This window comes from Zootoca vivipara, chromosome 2, assembly GCF_963506605.1.
Source record: "Zootoca vivipara chromosome 2, rZooViv1.1, whole genome shotgun sequence".
Taxonomy (NCBI): domain Eukaryota; kingdom Metazoa; phylum Chordata; class Lepidosauria; order Squamata; family Lacertidae; genus Zootoca; species Zootoca vivipara.
The window spans coordinates 78,806,818-78,833,135 of record NC_083277.1 but is presented as its reverse complement, the minus strand read 5'-3'; the positions used below and the strand labels follow the sequence as shown (position 1 = coordinate 78,833,135).

Genomic DNA, 26,318 nt, shown 5'->3' with positions numbered 1-26,318 from the left:
TGAATTATAAAAGCTAGGAGCAGAATTGCTCCTGGAACCTAGGTTACAGGAGCAAAAACAGAATGGCTAGTTGCTATTTCCCCTCCAATGCAGCAGCACTTTTTAGTTATTTTTTCAAAAAGCATGAACTAATATGCAATTCACACAAGTGACACATTGTTAATATCACACTTTTAATAGCAGTTCTTAATCGGACACTACAAACATAAATGGTGCTCAGCCCCTTCAATAGCAGCCCAAACCATGTCATTTGAATAATTAATATTCACAAATACGTTTGTGTGTGCGCACACACATGTGCACGCTACTACGAGCAGCTTCACACCAGTTGTGGCCACTTACAGCAGCTTGAAATGTTAAGAGAGGTGCTAAAAATAAAAGCACTTTCTACATTCATGAGCATGCACTTTTGGCATCCTAATTGCATATGTACAATCGCCCAAAAGGCTTTAGCTCTGTTCCTGAATTCAGCTGTTTCCCAGTAAGATAGAAACCTGTCAGTGAAAGTTTATACTCAAGCCGGTGGTTGCAAGGTATGCTTAATAGCATAACTTCCAGCTGCAGTAGAGGTCTCAATCACCCAACTATACATAAATATTTATACATAAATACATAAATATGGAAAGTGTTACAGAACAGAAAACACCTACCTCCAAATTGGTAATATGATGGAAAATGAGTCTCCCTTCCCTGTGAGCTATTTTTTATATATTGCATAACAATTTGAACTTTATGCATATGCATGTTTATACATGGACCCACTATTTCAGTTCTTCAAAAACAAATTGTACCACTGATATTTCTAAGATCTATAGGGGTTCTGCTGCATTCCTTAATGTAGCAACAATATGCTTTCTGCGTAGGTCCACCTACATCAATAGGAAAATATTCTTAGCACCAGAGCAAAGGGAAGGGGTGGAGGAATATCTATTTATCTAAATCAGTAACAGTGAGCAGCCCCTGAAATGAGCGGGCTTCCCTGCACACATCCTGAGATGGCCACAAATCATGGCTGAGGTGGCAACACACAGACAGAGAGAACCAGGAACACAAACACAAGAGATAGAGACAGAGAATAGCTGTGAACTCCTGCTGAGCTGACCTCCACTGCCCAGAGAACTGGAAGGAGGGGATGGGGAGGGGAAAACACAGAAAGTGGAGTGTGTTGGATTGGGCTGAAGTAACAAGAAAATGACTATCTGGTAGAGAAACACACATGAGCTGTGTAGCTCCAACCCAACCCAACCCAAAAGCAGCCCGTTTCACATGCCCCTCCTTCATATAACAGTGTGTGTGAGAGAAAAACCAAACAAATATACGAGGCACTTTTCCTCTCTGCTACCTGGGGAACTCTCACCTTTGGTGGGCTCACCTTTCCTCCCCTGCCCCTCTGTTCTCTCCACATAGTATTCAAATGAATCAGGAAACTACTCTTAACTTTACAGTGGAACCTCGGTTTATGAACACCTCGGTTTATGAATTTTCGGTTTACAAACGCCGCAGACCCATCTGGAACGGATTAATTCATTTTCCATTACTTTCAATGGGAAAGTTCGCTTCAGTTTATGAACGCTTCAGTTTATGAACAGACTTCCGGAACCAATTACACCTATGCTTCAGTTTATGAACGCTTCAGTTTAAGTACTCTGTGGACCCGTCTGGAACGGATTAATCCACTTTCCATTACTTTCAATGGGAAAGTTCACTTCAGTTTATGAACGCTTCAGTTTAAGTACTCCGCGGACTGTCTGGAACAGATTAATCCACTTTCCATTATTTTCAATGGGAAAGCTTGCTTCAGTTTATGAACGCTTCAGTTTATGAACAGACTTCCGGAACCAATTGCATGGGCGTAGGCAGGGGGGGCAGGAGGGGGCAGCTGCCCCCCCCCAGAAGCAAAAAAATTAATGTATTTTACAGACCATAACCAGCACTTTTCCCCTCCAAAAACTGAAGTGGAAAGGGCTTTGCTTTAGCAAGAGCAGCTAAGTCTCCGCTTGCTGGGGGGGGGACACAGCAGTAACAAAAACACATCAAATAAATAAAGCAAAGTGGCTACCAGTAGTTAAGCAGTTAAGACAATGGAGCATATATCCCCAGGCAAGATTCGATAGCTGACCATTTCACCCTATTGTTCTTAAGTGGGAGTTGTTAATGAGCATTCAGGAGCATTAAGAGTTCTATTGGCGATTTAATGAGGGTGCAGACTCAGAGGATTCAATTTGACTAAGGTGGCTCTGCAAGGCTAAAAAGAAGTGAATAAGAAAGGGGGGGGCTGTAGCTTTGACAGACACAGTGATGTTTATAAAAAGCATTGGTGTTCCAGTCTGCCCCTCCTCCTGCATCTGTATACTGTAAATCAGGGGTGGCCACCTCCCAAGAGACTCAGATCTACTCAGAGTTTAAAACTGGGGGTGATCTACCCCCTTTTGGGGGGTTCAGGTCAAAGCTGTTGAGTTTTTTTTAAAGGAAGGGAAGCCCTGTTTTTTGGGGTTTAGGTAAAACTTGTTGAGCTTCTTTTAGGAGGGAGGGAGGCCCATTTTTGTTTAGGGCTTCAGGTCATAGTTCAACTTTTTTGAGGGAGGAGGAAAATTTTGGGTGAGCTTTTTTTAGGGGTGCCAGTGACCTACCAGTGATCTACCACAGACATCCAGTGATCTACTGGTAGATCACAATCTACCTGTTGGACGTGCCTGCTGTAAACCAAGCAGAGAGAAAGCTGCTTACAAGGCTCCTGTACATGCAGAGTTCCAGCATCACAGCGTCACCCAGAGGCACCCACAAATATGAGTTATCCCTCTCTCTATTTCTTCCTTCCTTCCCTCCCTCTTCCATCCTTAATAAAATACGGGGGGGGGGGCAGATAAGCCCCACATAGAAAGCCCATCAACATGGGGGGATGACTCTTTCAAATACGGTATTTACCAGTAATTGGGGGGGGGGAGAGGCATCTAGGCCTCTAGGAGTTGGCTGCTATGCCTAGGAGTAGGACAATTCAAGAAAGCAGAACGATGCATATGGTATGGTAATATATCAATAGAATCGTAGAATTGTAGTCGGAAGGGACCACAAGGGTCATCTAGTCCAACCCGCTGCAATGCAGGATTTTTTTCCTAAGGTGGGGCTTGAACCATGGTTGAAATATTATGCTGATATGCAGCAACGCCTTGGAGCCGTCGTGGCTGTGGCCATGCCTTGCCCCGCCCTCGCCCGCCCTTCCACCCCCTCTCCCCTGCCCGACCCTCCTGTCCTCTTGCTGCAGAGTTCCAGCATCACAGCGTCATCCAGAGACACCCACAAATATGAGTTATTTCTCTCTCTATTTCTTCCTTCCTTCCCTCCCTCTTCCATCCTTAATAAAATACGGGGGGGCAGATAAGCCCCACATAGAAAGCCCATCAACATGGGGGGATGACTCTTTCAAATACGGTATTTACCAGTAATTGGGGGGGGGGAGAGGCATCTAGGCCTCTAGGAGTTGGCTGCTATGCCTAGGAGTAGGACAATTCAAGAAAGCAGAACGATGCATATGGTATGGTAATATATCAATAGAATCGTAGAATTGTAGTCGGAAGGGACCACAAGGGTCATCTAGTCCAACCCGCTGCAATGCAGGATTTTTTTCCTAAGGTGGGGCTTGAACCATGGTTGAAATATTATGCTGATATGCAGCAACGCCTTGGAGCCGTCGTGGCTGTGGCCATGCCTTGCCCCGCCCTCGCCCGCCCTTCCACCCCCTCTCCCCTGCCCGACCCTCCTGTCCTCTTGCTGCAGAGTTCCAGCATCACAGCGTCATCCAGAGACACCCACAAATATGAGTTATTTCTCTCTCTATTTCTTCCTTCCTTCCCTCCCTCTTCCATCCTTAATAAAATACGGGGGGGGCAGATAAGCCCCACATAGAAAGCCCATCAACATGGGGGGATGACTCTTTCAAATACGGTATTTACCAGTAATTGGGGGGGGGGCACCTAGGCCTCTAGGAGTTGGATGCTATGCCTAGGAGTAGGACAATTCAAGAAAGCAGAATGATGCATATGCTATGGTAATATATCAATAGAATCATAGAATTGTAGTCGGAAGGGACCACAAGGGTCATCTAGTCCAACCCCCTGCAATGCAGGATTTTTTTCCTAAGGTGGGGCTTGAACCATGGTTGAAATAATATGCTGATATGCAGCAATGCCTCTGAGCCGTCGTGGCTGCGGCCGTGTCTTGCCTCGCCCTCGCCCGCCCTGCCACCCCCTCTCGCCTGCCCGACCCTCCCGTCCTCTCCAGCCAAGCAGGGTAGCCGCCAACGCTACCAGCCCCAGAAGCACAAGGTGGCCGCTGCTGCCACCGCCACGATGTCATCAGGCCCGTTGGCCCTTTAGCCCTGCCCACTTTGTGGCCCCTCCCCTTTAGTGCCTTGGCCCCGCCCCTGAACGACCATGGCTCCCCCCCCTAGTTTTGATCCTGGCTACGCCCCTGACCAATTGTGTTCATAAACTGAGGTACCACTGTACTTTTCTAGTCCCGCACCTTTGGCACCATCCCAGTGACTCACCATACAAGGCGGGCTGAGCTCGGGGCTGGAAAGAAAGGGAGGGAAGGAGGGAGGGAGAATAAGAGGAGAAGGCAAGGCTGCCTTGTGAGATGAGAGAGTCGTGTGGTTGGGTGGAGTCACGGGATTCCACAGAGGACAATAACTCTAATGCAGGAGCTGCTGAAGAGGATCGAGGTGAGGGAGCCTCTCTTTGAAGTCCCATCAGGAAGGTGTGGTCATTGCGATGAGGCTCCCTAAACCCTGTATCTTCCTCAGCCTTCATGCTCCTCAGCTGAGCAGCACAAGGAGGAGGGCTGAGTGCTGGAGACAGAGGGACACCCTCCGCCCCCAGTGCCCAGTGCTGGGAACCAGCCGCATCGTCCCTGGCCCCACGAGGTGCTGGGGTGACACCTCCTCAGCTCCTTCGGTGAGAATGGTGACAGTTTCACCTCACAGGGCTGGAGCCAATGCAGCTTGTTGTTTCAACATCCAACACTGAGCTTGACCTCATTAGCTAGTATTATATATATTTGGAGTTCATTTCCTTTACATGATGCCAGCTATAACAAGATTTTCATTTCATTCTTCATTTAATGTTGGGTAGTCACTGGCAACCTTAAAATGAGAACATGCTCTTTGAATTATTACATGGTTAGTTATAAAATCAACTATTTTTAGTATGTAACATTCAGTAGAAATCCTGAGTTCTGCATTTCTAAGTAGTTTTTACTTGACTACATATTTCTTAGTATTATTCATAGCTTTTTGCTTGCAATGAAGGGCCCTTGAAAATCTGCAATATTTTCTGGTGCTTTAAAATCAAGAGTGTTACTCATCAGACATAAAGCTCAGCTGATTAGACCTGGACAAGAACACCTGAAAATGACATGGTTTGAAACACTCATACCTTTGATATCAGTTTTTACAGACAGCAAACTTCTCTATGTGTACAGTAGAATAAGAGCTCTTAGCAACCTGCTTTTGAAATCACACATGGGTCTGGCTTTTAGACACCTATTGAATGGGATAATATTTTTATGTCAATCGGCTTAAGAAATCCAATTGATTGTAATGTGGTTAATTTGATAACAAATTATCACTGATTTGTTATGAAAAGTCCAAGGTCCATCACATTGGACAAGTGGGACTTGCAACCAAGAGTTGCAGTGTATCCTCAGCTTCTAAAAGGAGTGATCTTGCTCAGATTCCAGGCTGCCATTAACAGAAGCTATGCTGTGCTGTTCAGGCTTTTTGGGGTATTCTTCCTCAACCCTAATGCTCCCCTCCAGAATAAAGCTTTTAGAGGTTTCAGCAGACCAACTTCACTCCGTGTTATCCCAGCTCCCCTGTCTTCTCCTTCTCCCCACAACACAACTGCTACAACAACATTCCCAATGTCCTTATGGGAAAAAAATTTATTTGTTACTTTTAATTTACAAACTTATATTTTATTTATGATTTATTTATTAAAATATTTATATCTCATCTTTTAGGAAAATGTCCTCCATCTGCCAGGGTATCCCTGAATATATAGAAACCATAACCTTTGGGCTGAACTCATTTCACTTTGAAACCAACGGACATTCAGCCACCCAAGTTCACTATTAGAGGAAACTATTTAGATGTCAGAGATATTTTAAGTGGCAGGCCATGTGTTTAGTATATAGTGTATCATGGGTATGTCATTTTTTCAAAATATAATTCCTTCAGCTATATATGGGAATACAAATGTGGGTCAGGACAGCCAACATGTTGTCTGTCAGCTGTTGTGGACTACAACTCCTATCATTCCTGCCCATTGGGCATGTTGCCTGGGATCTACAGGGAGCCATAGCCTGAAACAGCTGATGGGTATCCCATTGGCTACCCTGGTCTATTTCTTAAATAATAATTACTGGCTTTGTTTCGATATTAGTGAATTTCCACCTCATCCCATCATTTTCCCATGGGTATGCTCTGCATTGCACAGCTTATCATCAAACGTATCACAGATAATTTTATAAAATTGATTCCAGAAGTGCTGCAACTTTCATTTCCTCTACTGATTCACAAAAGTGGATGTGTGCACAGGGGGTGATTGACCCCTGGTTTGGAGCCAGATCAGCCCCCACCCCAGCAAAATTGTTCTGCTTGAGTTTACCTGCCTTTGTCTTCTCTCCTTATCATTTCCCTTTTGTGTCATGTCTATTAAATGGTAATCCATCAGCTAGGGGTCTTCTTGTTTTTAACCATCTTTGTACCATACCCAGAACATCATAGGCACCTAATAAATGCCAAATAATAGTGGGATTTTTTATTAAGAAAAAAGAGAAGTACTCCATACCAGTTAATAGTGGCACAAAAAAGGCTTGGTTATACTATTTTTTAAAAATGAGTTTAGTGTTGATATTCATAGATACATTGAAAAACATTCTGGTTAATCTGAAAATGACCTGTTTGATTATTTTTATATGTCTTCTATTGCAAAATGCTTCTTAATATGCTTTTGTAACGATTCCTAAAAAGTCAGAGAAATTACCTTTGTAACTAATATACAGTGATATAAATTGGAAACACAGTGGTACCTCTACTTACGAATTTAATGCGTTCCGAACGCACATTCGTAAGTCGAAAAAAATTGTAAGTCGAATCCTATAGGAATGCATTGGGAGGAAAAAAATTGTAAGTCGAAGCAACCCTATCTAAAAATTCGTAAGTAGAAAAAATCCTATCTAAACTGCATCCAAGATGGCGGACGGAGCTCCATTCGTAAGTAGAAACATTCGTAAGTAGAGTTATTCGTAATTAGAGGTACCTCTGCATGTTATTAGGCTTATTCTGTTTATTCTCAATTACTTGGTTTCCTGTCTAATTTGCATTCTGCAAAAATAATCCAGATTATGTTGATTCTTTATTAATATTTGTAAGAAAAGTAACTCAAGGCAAAGTCTATGACTTAATATAAACAGACAATATTCACGTTGAAAATTTGTTCATAAATGGTATAGTCCATGGGGACTAATAAACATTACACCTAGTAATTCTATCAGCATGTTTTTGGGATATTAGATGTAGTTGCACAAAATGTTTTGCTGATGTGGGTGGGTGGCGAAGGTGAACAATCTGAAAATCCTGAATGTTGAACATGCCATCTAAAAGTGCTTGTGTGACAATGAAGGCTGATGAAGAGTTGGTTCTAAAACTTATGTATTTTATTTTATTTAGATTTTCATACACAACTTTCTGAGACATTGAAAGACAGACAGACAGGCTGGCAGCAGCTGGCTGAAACAAAGAACTCTCTAATACGTAAGGTTTTCATCTTCCTTCACCCTGTATTTCCTATAACTAAATTCACAGCCTTGCTAGCTTTGTGTTTCCAGCTTTGATTAGTCTAGCCAAATTTATATGATGTTTTTACTTTTATTTGTCTCGGTGTTTCTTGTTTGCTGGTCAATGTTACTGCTTAGAATTAGTTTTTTCTTTTAAAAATATTGGTTTATGCATTGGATGGAAAGCTCATTGTCAAGATGCAGTACTGAAAGTGTGAGAAGTACAGGACCTAGTGTTGAAAATATGGAAGGTTAGATGCATTTCATCTTCTTAGAAAATGTGGTTACAGAATCTGATACCTGCCCTTTGACCATTAAAATACAAAGTTTGTTTGCTGCAAATGCTCCACTACTTCCACTAAGATCTCTTCCACATAATATCCCACCCCCCACCCCCCGGGTTTTGTTCTAAAAGGATGCACATGAGAAATTTGATTATACATTGATGATGGATTCTTAGGAAACCTACCAGGAGGATCTGGTCGGCATCTTGTCCTATGCAATAATCTTTTCTGAAAATTCTACACAAAAATATTTTGTTCAAATATATCAAAATCTGTGACAAATATTCCAAAAGCATATTGAAAATAGTCCTTAAAGTAAATAATATTTTAAATTAATTACCTCAGTAACAAAAATGGTAGTGTACTGTATAGGCTTTTAACTCACTAAATCATTACATGGAACAACTTCTGTGAATGCAATGGAACTTTCCCTCTCTCTCCTCCCTGGTGCCTCTCAAACAATCCACAAATCTGCTCCAGTGGGTTAAGGGAATCTCCAGAGCAGATCTGGGGTGCATGCAAGCGAAGGAGAGGAAGGTGAAGTTCTATTGCACTCATTTACATCGCTCTGTGTGTGCAGTGATGTAGTTTTATACTGTCCTTTGGTTTTGACTAACTTAGGCTTCTTCCTGTGCTATATTTTGGAAAACAATTCGCAGAATGAACTCACATGGATAAAAACATGACTTTTACCTACAGCATATGTGCGTGTGTGTGTGGAGGAGACCTTTCATTTTATAGTTGCTGCTTGTGTGTTGCTGCTGACATAAAAGAGCCATGTTTTATACATGTGAACACTGTTTATCAATTACTGTGACTTGGACCCTGGAAGGGCTACTTCCATTTCCAGAGAGCTGTCTCTGCCTCAGGCTCCTGCCTGTCTGTTGACTTTAGCCCAGTTCAAACACCCTAAGCTCTCGATTTTGTCCTAACTCTCAGTGAGTTGAGGTAGGGGCAGCCATTTGTCCTCTGGTGCAGAGCCACTTCCTTTGTTACCTTATTGACCCATACTTACGTCAATTACTAAGAAACTGGTCTGGCTATTCCAACAATCAAATCCTCGCTGGATCTGGGAATTAGAAGGGACTCAGGCATATAGCCTACCCCACCCCCCCACCCACCCAAACCCCGCGGCAATATATTATCCTGCAAGTGGGCTCTCATGTCCAGCCAATATACATTTGATATAATTTTTATAAATGAACTTCTCTGAATGGGAATGAAGCACACTGCAGTATATTCAGTTGTGCTGACTTGTAAAGATGCTGCCTAAACTTTCAAGACACATATGCAGCTGCAACATGATTCTTCCAAATGAAATTATTTGTGTCTCCCGCACATACAGCACATCCACACATTCCCCAGCTGGTCATTTAAGGACTGTCAGCTAACCCTTTGTTGCTAGCCAAGTCTGTTTTATGCCAGTTTCCTTTACTTACTAATATTTGAAAAAGATGGAAGGATGCTCATAACAATGAAAGATGTTTGACAAGTATGATTCCAGTTGAAGACTCTAGCTCTAGATATTATCCAGATTAAGATTCAGTGACATGCTATATATTCCACACATATGTAGCTGTAATTTTTGTAGGCTAACAAGGAAAACTAGATATATGGTAAACATGTGATTACTTATTTTCCTTTGTGTGTCTTTTTGGGAAGCTATTCTTCTAGGGCTACTAACCAAAGTGCTAATATCTCATTATATGATCTTGTTATTTCTTCCACCCAAGTGACCAGAACTGGTCTCAAATCATTCTTAGCTAACTTTCCTAACATGTAAAACATGAAACTTGAAACCTTGTCCATGAAAAGCATATTCTAGCCATGAGTGACAGGCTCTCATAATAACAAAAAACGTAGCCCTGCTAGATGAGATGAAAAATCTATCTTCTCCAGCATCAAATTTCACACAGTGGCCAGCCAGATGCTCAGAAAAAGGACATGAGGCAATAGTCCTTTTCTGATATCGTTTCCCAGCAATGGTTAATTTGAGCACATCTAGAAGTCAGTTAAAATGCTAAGAAAATGTGCTTTGTCAGTAATCCACCCCACCTAATTCAGCTACCAAGTTTTGTTGACAAGGGAACAGTAGTGTACTGTAGCATTTCTAAATTCAGGAAGAAAATCATTTGGAAAGGTAGCATACAAGGAATACAAATTATAAACTAGCCGTCACTCTAACATGCAGGGAGTTAATGGCACAAATGATCATACATTCATGAAATGAAACATACATTCTCACTACAGTCTGAAACTACTTTTTTCTCAACATTTGCACAGTCTGCAAGTGGTCAGTTCCTTACCACTTTAGGTAAAATTGTAACAATAACACCATGGTGTCTTAATATTCCCTGAAGGCTAGTTTCCTTTGCCTTTCTTACAGGCTGTTAGACATGAATACGATGATAACTCATGATCAGCTGTTATATTGCAACGTTCATAATGTGACTCAGTATCTGCACCCAATAACCACAGTTGCTTAATTCATGCTAGGAATAATTTCCTCTCGAAACCTTTGCTTTCAATTTGAATCACGGTATTTACTTTGGTCCATTTTATTACTTGCCAGGAACTTGTTCTGGTAGAAAGGACAAATGCTGTTACTGGTATAGTTTGCACATTGTTACAATCTAAAAAGGATCACATCATTCACTGTAGAAAATAGAGTGGTCCTATAGCTCTGACAACAACAATAATGATAAGCAGACTGAATATTTTGTTACATATTTTATTGGTGTGCATGATTATTTACCTCAATTAAAGCACATGCTTATAAAATGCATTTTAACACATTCAAATATAATACTTTGATTTATTATAGTGTACTTTAATATGGGATGAGAATCATGCCTACATATATAATCTTAATGTAGTAATTCAGAAGTTGGGCATTGTATACTGAAATAACAGTATACTACATAAAGTGACACAGATGTGGGAATTGGCAGTAGTATCAGCATTGCAGTACTAGCAATTTGTTGAAAGAATTATGACCAAATCATGCATTTTGGTTCTGTGAAGAGACAGATGGCACCAGACTTTGTCATCTATCTGAGGACACATCCCTACAATGACTGCAGTATGTTTCAACAACACATGAGGCTATTGTAAAAGCAACACCTTTGTTTCTCTGTAGATAAAAGATTGGATCCTACATGTACCTTCCATGAATGGAAGGACTCCTTATATTAATAGAAGGTGTTTGATCCAGCAGAGGATCCCTCCGGTGGAGATTTTGGAGGTGTGCACAAGTGCTTCACTGAAATATTTGGGGTAGAAAGAAGTTTTTGTGGGGGTGAATATCTTCCCGAAACCATTCTTACATGACATTCTTGTGTGCTTTTTATCACCTATCCGTACCTGGTTCTTTTCCTAACTGGCAAGTTGTGATTTAAAAGGCTTCTTCCTGAAGTGATGGCTACCAATCAGCAATTAAGTTGGCAGTTAATGGTACCATGTCATTATACAGCCAATAAGAAAATAATAATAATAATAATAATAATAATAATAATAATAAATTTATTATTTATACCCCGCCCATCTGGCTGAGTCTCCCCAGCCACTCTGGGCTTCTCCCAATTGAATATTAAAACAACACAGCATTAAATATTAAAAGCTTCCCTAAACAGGGTTGCCTTCAGATGTCTTTTAGAATTAATATAGCTGCTTATTTCCTTGACATCTGATGGAAGGGCGTTCCACAGGGCGGGTGCTGCTACCAAGAAGGCCCTCTGTCTGGTTCCCTGTAACCTCACTTCTCGCAATGAGGGAACCGCCAGAAGGCCCTCGCCGCTGGATCTCAGTGTCCGGGCTGAACGGTGGGGATGGAGACGCTCCTTCAGGTATACAGGACCGAGGCCATTTAGGGCTTTAAAGGTCAACACCAACACTTTGAATTGTGCTCGGAAACGTACTGGGAGCCAGTGTAGATCTCTCAGGACCGGTGTTATGTGGTCCTGGCAGCCACTCGCAGTCACCAGTCTAGCTGCCGCATTCTGGATTAGTTACAGTTTCTGGGTCACCTTCAAAGGTAGCCCCACGTAGAGCGCATTGCAGTAATCCAAGCGGGAGATAACCAGAGCATGTACCACTCTGGCAAGACAGTCCGCGGGCAGGTAGGGTCTCAGCCTGCGTGCCAGATGGAGCTGATAGACAGCTGCCCTGGACTCCAAGGCTGCACAACTGGTCCTTCAGGGGCACAGTTACCCCATTCAGAACCAGGGAGTCCTCCACACCTGCCCGCCTCCTGTCCCCCACAAACAGTACTTCTGTGTTATCAGAATTCAGCCTGTGACCATCTTACCAAGCCAGGTCAGATTGAAGGTGATTTCACTCTTAAGTAGAAAAACATTTTGGCCTCATTTTGCATGGATTCCCAAATTATTGAAACAGGTGTGTTTATTTCCTGAAGGCAATGTTTTTAACAAAGTGTATTCCATTTTATTTTTGTGAGTAAGGTTGCTTTAAACATTCTGTGCATTCCACTACAGTGGTACCTCTGGTTAAGAACTTTATTCGTTCCAGAGGTCCGTTCTTAACCTGAAGCACCACTTTAGCTAATGGGGCCTCCTGCTGCCGCCGCGCCTCCGGACCACAATTTCTGTTCTCATCCTGAAGCAAAGTACTTAACCTGAGGTACTATTTCTGGGTTAGCGGAGTTTGTAACCTGAAGCGTTTGTAACCTGAGGTACCACTGTAATAGTTTTGAGTATATATTCATTTTTAAAATATATACTAAAAGCTATTAATGGAATGCACAGAACATTTAATCTACTTTTCTTTTATTCTGTATTTTAAATGGCATAGAACTGCCTGTGTTCTAGACATACATAGCCTTTTTTTTCTAGATGAGCTCTTGCTTGTAGCTAGAGGAAAGCTTTCTATTGTGCTGTTTGCATTGATGACTACCACTTTTTGAAAATGGTTACACAAGTTAAAACTGCTTTGAATGTTTTACAGTAATCTTTTAATTGGTTTTTAACAATATATGAATTCTTGAAAATATTGTGAAAGCCAGTTAAAATGTGACAATAAAGCGCTGTAAAAGCCAATTAAAAGGTTAAGATTGATTAAGCCTGGTTTTAAAGCCACTGGGCATGATGTGCAATGAGAGCTTGTTTAACATACTGCAAACTAAGGAGTCACTTGTTCAAATTTTTCTCAGCCATAAATTAACTCAGGCATGCTACTATCTTAGTCATAGCCCTACATCTGCAGTGCAAGGATAACAATTCTGGATTCATTTTTGAAGATACCTAAATGCATGTGATTTGCTTAGAACATTCTACAATTGCAGTGTGCATGCTAATCATTATTCTCACCGTTCAATCTGACACAGATCTACTGAGAAGTAAATATCACTAAGTTCAGTGGGTTTTACTCCCAGGTACCTATGTATATATATATATCACTACTGTGGAACCTCGGTTTTCAAACATCTCCGTTGACGAATGATTCAGAACTCAAACGCCATAAACCTGGAAGTAAATGCTTCCGTTTTCTAATGCACATTGGAAGGTGAACTTCTGAGGCAGCTTCTGTATTGAGTTTTTCGTATTAATTTTTCCGTTTTGAGGCTTCTGTATTGAGTTTTCGGTTTTTGACTATTTCAGAACTCGAACGGTCTTCCGGAATGGATTACGTTCGAAAACCAAGGTTCCACTGTAATATAATTTGCAGAAATGTAGAAAGATTTTTTTAAAAAATTAATTATTCTTACCTCATTTATTTTCATAATATCACCAGTGTGGCTCAAAGATTACTCACTGAGCTTCATGGAATCACTGATCAGGAATCTAAATTAGTTATCTCCCTGACCAAACCCCAACAATGTGTGCCTCACTATATTTGCTCATACATTCTGTGTTTCAAACCCTTGCTGCCTCTCTTATCCATTCTCTTACCTACTTTTATTTTATTATGAGGGAGGGCTCGTTTAATCTCACTGTAAACAAGTGGTACAGTGACAATAAAGTATTTCTATTTCAATTATTTTGTACTGTAGATTTTTAGATTTCAAGTTCCGTTGAATATACATTTTCTTCAAGTAACTTTTAAATTGACACACATGCTGATAGCTTGTATGTTTATTTTATTTTATACCTTTACTACATTTATACCCTGCTTTTCTTCCAACAAAGTATCTGTGTAAAAGTCTTCTCTTCCTTTTATCTTCACAACAACCTCATGAGGTAGATAAAGCTGACAGGAGTAACTAGTCAGAGGTTTACCCAGTGGGTTTCAGGGCTAAGTGGTTATTTGAATGCAAATCTTGTAAATCTTAGTCTGATACTAAACCACATTTTAAATGACCAGCTTAATTGTTATTTTTACGCTATGGCAATGTTCATAAATACTTGACAGTGGAAGTTCCGGTACACAACATTGTAGACCACAACAGAGTGTGACACAATCTACTCTTACTGAAGTTGGTGCAATTATTCTCATTCTCTGAAAGTAGATTATATACAGGCACTAGTTAGGTAATCACTGTGGTAGGGAATTGTGCTTGGTGCTATAAGCAAAAGGGGCAAATCACCTTCCAACTTCAATAAGTTGGCACTGTACTTCTGTACAAAGGCCAACCTACAAATGCAGATTAGTAGGGACAAGATGCAGATGGTCATTGTTTTATTGTACGTCTGAAGAACCTGTGATCCAGTGTGCTGAAACTTTTCAGGAAATCTTTAAGCCCCCTCTCTTTTCCCCAGAAATAAATGAGGAAGTTGTCAAATACCTGGCAGTTGCAACATATGCTTCGTTTTGGGGAAGAGGGGTTATGGCAACAAGCTGGGAAAGCCCTGTTCTATGAACAAAGCAGTGCTCATGATTTTAAAGTTTCAAGTCTGATTTTTAATTTCAGAATGGCAACTTTAAAACCTTTAAGAGGTTTTAAGAAGGCATTTTATATTTTCAAAAGAAATGACAGATGTATTTTAGCCTACTGTGACTGTATGGTTATGAATTTAGATCTCTAAAATTTCTGTCATTAATCTTAAAATAGCTACTAAAACACATATTCTTGGCAATTTTCACACCCAACTATTTCTTTCGTCATAGAAAATTGCATTTAAATAAACTAGACACTGTTCACCCTGTTGCAATTCCACTGAAGGTAACCCAGTAATTAGTTTAGTCAACCCGGCTCCTTCACTGTAGGTTTCAAATATTTATTCATATTGACTTCATACAGGTTATATATTTATATAATAGGTAAGCAAAACTGTATTTACATCCTGCAGGTATGTGCACTGATTTCTACAGATGCCAGTTTCAGATTGAACAATTACTTTTCTTACAACATGCTGTTTTGCCCATGAATCATCTATCAGAGCATATTGTAAACTACATTATGAAATATGTGTGCTTAGTATATAAAAATATAATTTGTAAGAATCAAATATATTTTGGAGGAAAAAAAGAATTAATTGCAGATTAGTTACTAGCAAAAAGAAAACTGACAACTGTGTGTGATGATAGAAACCATCAAGACAGATTTATTCTTTGTTATAGTATTTGTGTCTTCAGAACACTCGTATTCAAACGAACAAATTTGTAAACGTTGTTTGTGAAATAAAACAGATTGCAACTTGCAAGACAGAGCTTCTGGCAAAATACAACATTGTGTCAGATTTATATAAACTTGTCTTGGGTGCATTGCACCATGTCCTGGAAAATTTGAAACCATGAAAATAAGTTTTCATGTTTTATGAAATTCAATGATGGCAGATTTTTAAAAAACATCATTTTGTATGGCACTTTTTACATAGGTGGCAGTTTTTAACACAAGCAGTGAAAAAATAAACACCATCTCTTAGTGCTGATTTATTCCATAGTATTAATGCTGGCTGATTTCATTCTATTTTTTAAAAGCATGTTTTCCATAAATAGTCAATGGCACATGTGATGTACAATAGAAGTGATTTTGTGGTGACTACATGTAGATAGCACATTTAAAATAAAGTTTGGGCTGAGGAGTGTTTCTCCTTTGGAACTCAGTGACAGTTGTCATATTTATCCATGGAAATTTGTTCTCTTATCTTGGTTTTGTGTAATATATGTAATGCTAATTAGAACAATAATGAAAATAATGCCAGTAATATGAGCTGTGATCCTTACAGTACTTTAAGCATCATTCAGCATATTAAGTGTTTTTAGGGAGGCTTGCCTAGCACATTCATTACATATCTTTAGGTGCCAGGCAAAAATGTTGCTCTCTGACCAGGCCTTTGATTAACATTCTATGGCCTTTTAAAAAAAAATTAATTTTTTTGTCGGAGAAGAGGGATTATTGGTTTGTTTGGTTTGTTTAATTATGTATCTTCCGTTCTCGTTTTGTATTTTTATGTTGTAATAGGCCCTGTGATCTTCGGATGCAGTATACTGTACAAATTTAATAAATAATAATAGGGAAGTCCACCATAAATACAGCTCTGCAATTGAAATGAATATGATTACAGAGTGTTTTCGTTTGGGTGGATGCTGCTGCTTGTGTCAGAGGCAGTATGGGTAAGAAGTTCCCAAGTCTGAAAATTGTAGAGTTCCTCTAAAGTAACAAGTACACAGGTAACATTGCTTTTGGAACTGTCTAAGACTATGGCGTATCACCAACTTCGCTGTTTGGTAAGGGCATTAGGTCAGCAATTGAAGTCTGGCTAGTTTTGCCATGACTGAAATATGAGGGGCCTAGTTGATATTGGCATTCTGCTGCCTCTTGAAAACATACCTGTTTTGACAAGCTTTCCTTTGCAGTTGAACTTTCTGATCTAATTTTTTAATTCTTTTAACTCTTTCACTTGACATGCTTTTTAACAGGCTTGGCTTATGGATATATTTGATGGAAATGTTTTTGTGTGTATTTTAATTTTGTGTGGATATTTTATAATTGGTTTTATATATATATTATATTTTGTGTTTTACATTGTGTATATATATATATATATATATATATATATATATATATATATATAATATTTATATAAAATGGCTTCTAAGTGTATATATATATATATATATATATATATATATATATAAGCCATTTTGAAAAGTAGTAGTCGTAGCAGCAGTAATACATATATGGATAGATAAATAATATATTTTTATGTTTATATCCCACCTTTCTTCCAATGAGCTCAAGGTGGAACAATACTTCTCCTCATTTTATCCTCACAACAACCCTGTGAGGTAGGTTAGACTGAGAATAGTCCAACACTCTGACAACACACTGGCTCACTACTAGTAATAGAGGCACATAAATCATTTAACTTGGCATAGGATCATAGACAGGCACCACAATTTTATTTTCTTGGTAGTGATCCCAGTTAGATTAAGGGAAGTTTCTTGCAAGTAAATTGTTTAGGATGACAAAATGCAGCATAATTATCTAGATGTCTACTCAGAAATAAGCCCATTGAGGTCAGTGGGGCTAAGTCCTGGAAAAGTATTAGATTGCAACCTTGTTGGAAACAAGCTCCATTGAACACAGTGGGACTTGTGTCTAGGTAAGCATAACTAAGATTGGGCTGCACACACGATAATATAGCCTTGATTATTTCCTTTAAGTCCTTTAAGCTTGTGCATCTGCCTTTCAATTTACAATACAGTATTTTCTGTGGTATCCAGAAGGCATGAAGAAGCCTAGTTTATTATCCTTTTCAAACCTTAAGACACTGAGACATTCATGGGAAACCTTCATTATTCCCCTCTTTTATAATCGTTGATGTAAGGAAAGGACATCAGAGGACTAGGAAACATCATACCAGTGTGCACTGAAAGGCATACATTAGAGAAAGTTACAGATAAGGTAGCAAGACGGGGGGGGGGGATTAGAGCTTTAGTCAAAGAGCTTTCTCACTAAAACTGTCTTAATGCTTTGAAATAATGGCTCACACTAATGACTAAAATAATTGTAGAATATCTAGGGTGTTACTGTAATGACCGCGGAACAGCAAAGGAATTAATCATTGTTAATGATTAATACTAAATTGATGAAGTCTAGTCTTGCCCATTAAATGGTTACTTTGTACCATAAAGATGGGTTTCTAGTAGGCTATGTTTTCCACATCTGTTTCACATGTGAATTGCTTGCTAGTTTGTCTTTTAGTTTTGTTGGGCTCTTCTTGGTTCCTCGTGTCTCATTGAACTAGGGGAATAAAGTGGTCTAAGTAGAACTGACTTGCTATCAGTTGATCCAATCTTTCACTAATGGAGACCCTCCCTGTTTCAGAAATATTAAACCTTGAAAGTAACTTCCACCTCCCTCCTTTTTCTCCACAAACAAGCACATTAACATGGACTCTACCCTGCCAGTATTTCCAAGATCCAATCTTATATCTTGTTTTATTCTAGTCTGTGCTTTGTTCTTCTCATCGCCTAGGCAGTTCTTCTTCTTCACTTTCCTCCCCCAATTTTTTATTTGTTTAAAATACAAGAACCATTTAACACTTATCCAGCAGTACATCTAATGGTGTTTGTTTTATCCATTGACTCCAGACATGAACTTACACATTCAACATTTAAACATATTACTTAATGTAACCTTTCCACGGAGAATACTGAGTGGTTGGTATAACAAGGTCTTGATTTTGGCCTTTAACATAGTTAAAGAAACGGGTCCACATTTTTTGGAAGGTGTCTCTATTCATTATGCCTTTAATTGCCCCCTTTGTCTGGTAAGACGCTCAGACACTGCTGTATCCCAGATATTATTTCCCCATGTGTTCAGAGGTATCTCAGTCTGTTCTTCCATTGTTGAGCTATTGCTAATTGTATTGCGGTCAATAAGAAGCCTACTAGTTCTCTGTGGTGCAGGCTAGAACCTATGTCTATGTCCAAAGACTTGGACTAAGTCTTTGTAGGACTAAGGCACCTTGGCTGTTTGTTTCTGTGCTGGTATGTGCTGTCTTTTCCAGATTTTAAAAAATGGCCATGCCAATCAAATCATTCTTTTACGGGGTTATTTATTTACTTATTTTATATCCCACCTTTATGACCACATCATCCAGCTCCTTAAGTCTTTGTAAAATGACTGCTACATAGAAACTTATAGATAAGTATAGCCAATATGTGGAGACCACATCTGACAGCCCCACCCTTATACAGGGTTCCTACTGGTGTGGAGAGCCTATAGGTGTACAACTGTAGTACATACATACCGGTAGATGCTCTGGTGATGTTCCGCTCAATATAGAGTTTATGACCAGAGTCATGCAACTGCAAGAAGAAGCCACTTATTGTGATCACACAGCAACTTCCATTAATTAACTATATATGTAGAAATGGGATTCCTTTAGCCTCTAAGTTATGAATACTCACTTTAAAGATCTTGGCCTCTGTGGTCCTATTCCCTCTTCCCCAGCTTTTTTAGATTTTTTATTATTTCCTTATCCACATAAGCTCAAGCTGGAAGGCATAGTCTAACATTAAGTGATATATTAATTAGTTAATGCATTTGATTACCAGGTGGTCATCCATCCACACACTGACCATATCTAGTTCTGCTTAACTTCAGCAAGGTGGTGGTCTCATGTGCCTTCAGGCTGTACCTTTGGCTACCTACCATGTTTATATGACATATTTATGGTGGATAATAGGAGTGCCAGCTTGCCCAGGACTGTGGGTGCTATGCAGCATGCATGGCCCTGGCACTGAAATTTGTGGGTGCTTATATTTTGTATAATTCACATATTTCATTTGAGTAACTCTAGATGTTTAATAATAATATATGACTTAGGTAACTACAATTGAATTGAATTGTGTTCACCTAAGGTGTCATTCAGACACCACTTTATTCCATCTTTCTGCTCTTCCTTACATCTTATTAATTGTTGTGTTTTATGTGATATTTCACATGATGTAAAAGCAGCTTCTGGAAATCTAGTGGAAATGTGCTAGCATTGTAACCAGTAAAAGTAACGCAATAAACCCCATATCTGAATGCAGCCTAATGTGAAAAGTTATTTTTTTCCTTTCTGCTCACTGCCTTATGAGGATTTTGTACAGCTTGAGTGAAACGGAGACAGATCTGTGCCTTAACTCATTACCTGTTTTCTATATAATTTATTTTTGGAACATTTATCCTAAAAGACGGCTGACCCATGAGTTATCACTACTCTGAAGTCCTTTACTAAGGTAATTTAATTAACATCCATGTACTTATATCCTCTCACTTTTCTTCTCAGAGCAACCAGGTTAACAATTCTAACCTTAATATTTAAGATTTTTTTTAAAATCAAAAGTGTGTTTTAACTTTGCTCTGACTACCAACGCTTTAATGAAGAACTTCTATGTGGCTTTGAAGACTTTTTCTCCTCTTCTAGGTGCCAAAGGAAGTTACAATAAAAGGAATAATTTATATCTGCTTTATCTGTTATATTTGAAAACATAAAATGTACATGAACGGTAATAATATTCCAACATCCCACCTCAAAATGATTGAGAACCACTTTCAACATAGTGGAATGTCCTGAAAGTGCATTAGGCTATGACAGGCACCCCCAAACTTCGGCCCTCCAGATGTTTTGGACCACAATTCCCATCATGCCTGACCACTGGTCCTGTTAGCTAGGGATCATGGGAGTTGTAGGCCAAAACATCTGGAGGGCCGCAGTTTGGGGATGCCTGGGCTATGACTTCACTGAAGCTAAGCAGATCTGGATCTGGTCTGTGCTTTGATGGGCAATCATCTAGGAACCCCACCTTGAGGGTTCCATGTTTGGACCTATGAGAATATGGATTCAAAACTGAGTTTGAAGTCATAACATGGATTTTGGACACCATGTCTATCATTTTTCCCAGTAGTGGTTGGAGTTGTAGAACAAACCCATTAAGCTGTCCTCCAGCTACATCTCTTAAGCTTCCCTAGAGGGGTCTAAGGTTGGGGAGCATAGCAGCAAGTAAGCTGTAGTGATGCAAGTTTTTGGAGAGTGGCTGTGCCTCACCACAAATATTTGATAAATACATACAGTGTTTTTTCTTTAAAAATGTTTTGATGTACTCTCATTTTGACTCAAGAAAACCACCATTTTATAGTTCAAATCGTGAAAAATAAATACAGTAAATGGACAAAAGTATAAAGATTCACAAAATGTTTAGGGGTTACCCATGCGTCCGTCCCCCCCAGATATATATGATCCGTTTTACTGAATCTTCCCTGTGCTGGGAAGAATGGACATCACACTTGGATAATAATGGGTTATAATTCTTCACATTTGTAATAGGTATTGACAATACATATTGAAAGAACCAGGTGGGTGGAAATGTTTTTCAAAACCATTTTACCTGGGTTTTATAATTACGGTAGTTGCTCAAAGTCAGTTAGTTATAAGCAAAGCACTTAAAGAAACCATGGATCTCATATTGACTATATTATTTATATACTGGTAGCTTACTGGATTTCTACTAGTAGCATTTTTTCTGCCTAAAAATGGTATGAAATAAGTCTGACACATATTTTTTGTATAAGGTAGAATATTGAATATTAATGACATTTGAGTCAATCCTGTTTTCTTTATCATTTCAAATGATGTGTTACTTTGCATAAATTTAAAGATTATATCAGATGTCTCTTTGACTTGGCCTAAACTGAGTAAACCTTGAAGACATGAATTATCAAAAATCTCTTTGAAATATAGCCTTGCCCATTATGTATATTATGATTTCTGTTTTACTTTGAAACATCTTTCTAGTTGCTCTGCATGAAATTTGAACAGAAGATCACTTATGCATTCAAGTCTATTATGAATTTTCTGATGCTTTGATAAGGCAATAGATGAGTGAGAACGATTTTTGTCTTGTTCTTCTTTATATAGCAATAGGGCTTGATTTGCTGAATGGGACTAGGAGATCTTTGTTGAACCAGTCAAACCCCAGTAATGTTTCTTATAGGGTTTCTGCTATTTTGTCATTAGCCCTTTTCATACATTCCAAATCCAGCAAAGTTACCACAGAGCGGGAATCAGGAATAGCATCTCTTGGTTGCTGGTTCCGTAACCATTCTCATTTTACAAAATGCAGGGATAAAAAATGAACCATACTAGGGCACTCAAGCCTGTTTACTGACATGGACTAGGAATAATGCTTTAAACAAGCATTGTGTATCCTGCATAGAGTTGGTATTATGTTTGAAATAAACTTTCTTATTTCTGTGGCACAGGTTCTCTTTGATAAAATACAGTAGTTTCTAGATCTTCTTCAAAAAGGCTTCAGGTCTAGTCTTAGAAAATCAAAGGTCACTTTCTGGCATGACTTCTGCTGAAAAAGTGATGCGGAGAGTGAGACCCTGTTTATTTTTTGGACCTCTCAGTATCGTAAACTATGATAACTTTTAGGATAGGCTGTTGGGTTGCATGCTGGAAATACTATGTTGCGGCAGTTCTGGTCTAGTTGCTGGAACCACAGGAGTGGAGCTGCTCCTGTGCTCAAATCCGCTTGCCTGATTCGGTTGCAGAAGGTGCAAGGTTGCACAAGGGAGTGGCACAATTGTTATTTAGAATGGAGTGTGTTGCACAGGGCGTCGCTGACATTTGAGACTCCAAGGTCTGCCACTGTCATGAGCCACACTTTATAAGCCTTGATGGTGTCATGAGCTTAGGATTGTTGTCAATAAGACATACAACATTATTTGTGTCTTCTCCCAAGTAGTACCCTCTCCACTATCACTATAGTGGGTGCTACTTTAAAACACTATTTCTTGGTACTGGCATCTTAGAAGGGGGGGGGGACTATCTTTAACACCTGTATGGCAAATTTTGTGTTTTTCTATTATCTGACAAATGTCTTTTTAAGCCCTGTTGAAAAGTTCACAGTTTATTACAGGGGTTGACTTGTAGTAAACATTAGTCTGCACTCTAGGCAGTCGACATCACCTTGCAGAAGTAGTCTCTAGATGGTTAGCCATGGTCACCGTGTAAATGTCAAACTGTTAAAGTGTTGCAGAGAAACATAGATTGGTGGCTCCTTTGAGACCAGAATGGATTGCTAGGAAAGTCTCCAAAGAGCACTTGGCTGTCCATCAATGACCACATAACAAAATAAGGTCCCTTTGGTGGATTTTTTTTAAAAGCAGGTGGTTTTTTTTTTTGCAAAAGTAGCATTCTTTAAGTAGTAAGGACTCTCATACTTAAACATTGCTTTATTTTATTTAATCCCAATGACTCAATCCTATATTGAAAAGTCATTTCAATGGTAAAGGGTGTAAAAATAAACACCCTGCAGCTGTCCCATGACAGAGCACGTGATATGGGAAAATTCACCACCAAATCACAGCACACCACCAAAGCAACTCAAATGATTGGATGTGCTGCATGGAACTGTATCTCACTAGCCTTACATTGCATCCACAGCCCACAATGGATGACTCTGGTGATGTGAACCAGGAAAAAACAGGCATCAGTTTGCACAACATTTTACTTCTGGGTGCGCACAGGTACATGATAATACTGCTAACACTTCTCATCCTGGAACCCTAACAAGTACTGTGCCTCAGAGCTCCCAAGTACATAGCAAAACCAAAAACTATCCTCTGATGTGCTCCAACAGCTAGGGATGACGGGACAGAGTATCCCACACATGTAAGGTCAAGAGACACATTTTGTAATGTATAATTTCTGCAACTGTTTTCCGTGCCTCCTTCTTTACCATTTGAGAACACTGTGTCTTGCCTGAATTGTATTGCTGCAGCACTCTTCCCTCCACCCTAGTGGGGAGCAGTGCCTCATACACAGGGGAGGCATTCTGTGCAGGTAAGCCCTCTGTTGGCAAAGGCCAGACACTCCAACCATTGCTTCCCATTATTGCTGACCAAACACCTTTTGCCTTGCGAGACCACAGCCTGGATGCATGGAGAAGAACTAACAGCCTCTGCGCACATGGGGTTTCACTGTAACTTTCAATGGGAAATTGAGACTTATAGTCACAGTCAGGGCAGACTACCCTTCCCTGTTGAATGGGAGGCTGAACCATTTGTACTGGCAAAGCACTCAGGTGGCACCACTCCCTTACAAACAGCTACCGCCCTTCCCTGGTTCCACTGTAGCTGTTTTTAAGCTTCTGACTCTTGTTCTAGCTTCTGACGATTGCTCACTTCTCTCTCTCCCTTTTCCCCTTTCCTCTCCACAGGTCACTTTCCCACAGGTACAGGATCATCCCCTACCCAGTACTCTGTAAATCAGGAGAGTCAATTCATGACTGGCAACCATGGTCAGGTGTTTCCACCTGCTTGTTTGTGGGATTCCCAACCAGCACAGGGATCCTGCAGGGATGACTGGTTAGCAGTCCTGTTGATATGACTTAATCTCTGCAGGGAGGATCAAGTCTGTTCCAAATGCTGTTCACTAAAGACTGCCAATATGCCACATGTTGTTTCTGAGTTTAATTGGCTCTAAGTAGGTATTGAACGGGGGGAGGGGGAGGGTTGGTGAATTTAGTACAATCTGGGCTCCTCTGCTTTTTCTGGCAGTGGACTTTTCAGATTCACAGAGGTTCTGGTAGCTGCTGCAAGAATATATGGGCTGATGGATGGATGGATGGGGAGAGAACAGAGAGATGCTTCCAAGCAGGGCCACCCTAGCGGATGAACTGTTGGAATGGGGTGTTGGGATTATTTTCGGTCTTTAATTGCTTGCTGAAAGATTGCCTGAGGTCAGTGGGGTTCCTACCCCAGCTGGTACCACGGGGCGCACGGCACACTGTATGGAGGGACGGTTCACAAGAGGCGCCCTGCTCTGCCCAACTCAGGGAGGGAGGGGAGAGTGAGGCAGTGGCCCGTCACTTCCCCAGCCCAGGAAGCTCCACCTCTGCGCGTAGCCCCGCCCCGCCGGCCACTGTTGAGTGGCGGATGGCAGCCAGCAGCATTGGGGCAGCCTCTTTGCGATGGCGGCCATGGCGGCTGTTGTCAGTGGAGGTGCGGAGGGGCCAGGGGGCGCTGCTGCTGCCCCCCACAGAGTGGAGTGCGGGGTGGCCCTTCCCCTACGCCCCCGTTACTACGCCCCTGGCTGAGGTGTGTTTGCTATCCATGCCATTTGGATTCGCATGTACTGTGCCGTTTTTTGCATGTTGCATCAGGAACCATGCATTGGATCCCTCTGTGTCTGTGTGGTACAGTGGTACCTCTGGTTAAGAACTTAATTTGTTCCAGAGGTCCGTTCTTAACCTGAAAATGTTCTTAACCTGAAGCACCACTTTAGCTAATGGGTTAATGCCGCGCCACCGGAGCACGATTTCTGTTCTCATCCTGAAGCAAAGTTCTTATCCCGAGGTACTATTTCTGGGTTAGCGGAGTCTGTAACCGGAAGCGTTTGTAACCTGAGGTACCACTGTATTGTGTTCTGTGTCATCACCACTGCGTGCTGGGATTGGTGCACATTGGCCATGTTACCAGAGATACCATGACAAGACTGGCTTTCTGCTTAATCTTTTTTCTTTCTTCCTTCCATGTTTCCCCCTCTTGTTGCAGTCTAAGCACATATTAGTTAAGGTAGCGGTTCCACTAGTATCTTCAGCACAATGTAATTGTGATATAGGATTGTCCTGTAAATTAGTAATCCTTCCATTATTCTGTGGAATGTGACAAACAGAATGTGATCAAACAGTGGATATGTCTTCTTCCATGTTTTCTTTCATGTGCCCCAATAAGCTGTCAGTGATATCACATGTTAACTCACATAATGAAGGGGGAGGCCTCTTCTTAGATGGATTTCTTGTGCAATTTGGTTTCTAAGTATATTTTTCCTTATGACTGAAATCATAGGTTTATGAGAAAATGAATATTTTCTAAGTTAAAAGTGACCCTTGCAGCATCAGAAAGGCTGGAAGATAGCAGTGACCCCCCCCCCCCCCAAAAAAGGGGAAGAGGCATTTTCTGTCCTTTGTTTGCAACCAACAAGTAACATTTTGTGCAGAAAGAAAATGGAGTACTGCTCAGTCTAAGGAAGATAGATAGGACTGACATCTATTGATTTTGTAGTCTCTTTTTTTGGTGATCCACATTATTGACATTGCTGTTGAGATGTTTCAGAGTTGGTAAAACTCAAAATGTCAGGAAAATATATGCTGTCTCAAGCTTGCACAATGTTAAAAGAAAGAGTGTACTACAACTCAGAGACCCTGGTGCTCCGTAAAGCAAGGGTATTGAAAGTGACGAACATATTCGACTCCACTTAGAATGAAACATTTAAAAGCTATGGACTAGTTTGTGAG

At 40.3% G+C, this 26,318-nt stretch overlaps 1 protein-coding gene across 3 annotated transcripts in view; it reads left to right on the top strand.

Moving 5' to 3' along the window:
• TENM2 (teneurin transmembrane protein 2) overlaps nucleotides 1–26,318 on the top strand; it is a 645,216-nt gene that overhangs the window by 242,199 nt on the left and 376,699 nt on the right. For 2 of the 3 annotated variants that reach the window (XM_035105139.2, XM_035105137.2), the window contains exon 2: nucleotides 7,730–7,813. The exons of the other annotated variant lie outside the window; for it this stretch is intronic. In XM_035105139.2, coding sequence (XP_034961030.1) covers nucleotides 7,730–7,813 — 84 coding nt within the window. The remainder of the gene's footprint in view (nucleotides 1–7,729; nucleotides 7,814–26,318) is intronic. 3 annotated transcript variants of the gene reach the window in all.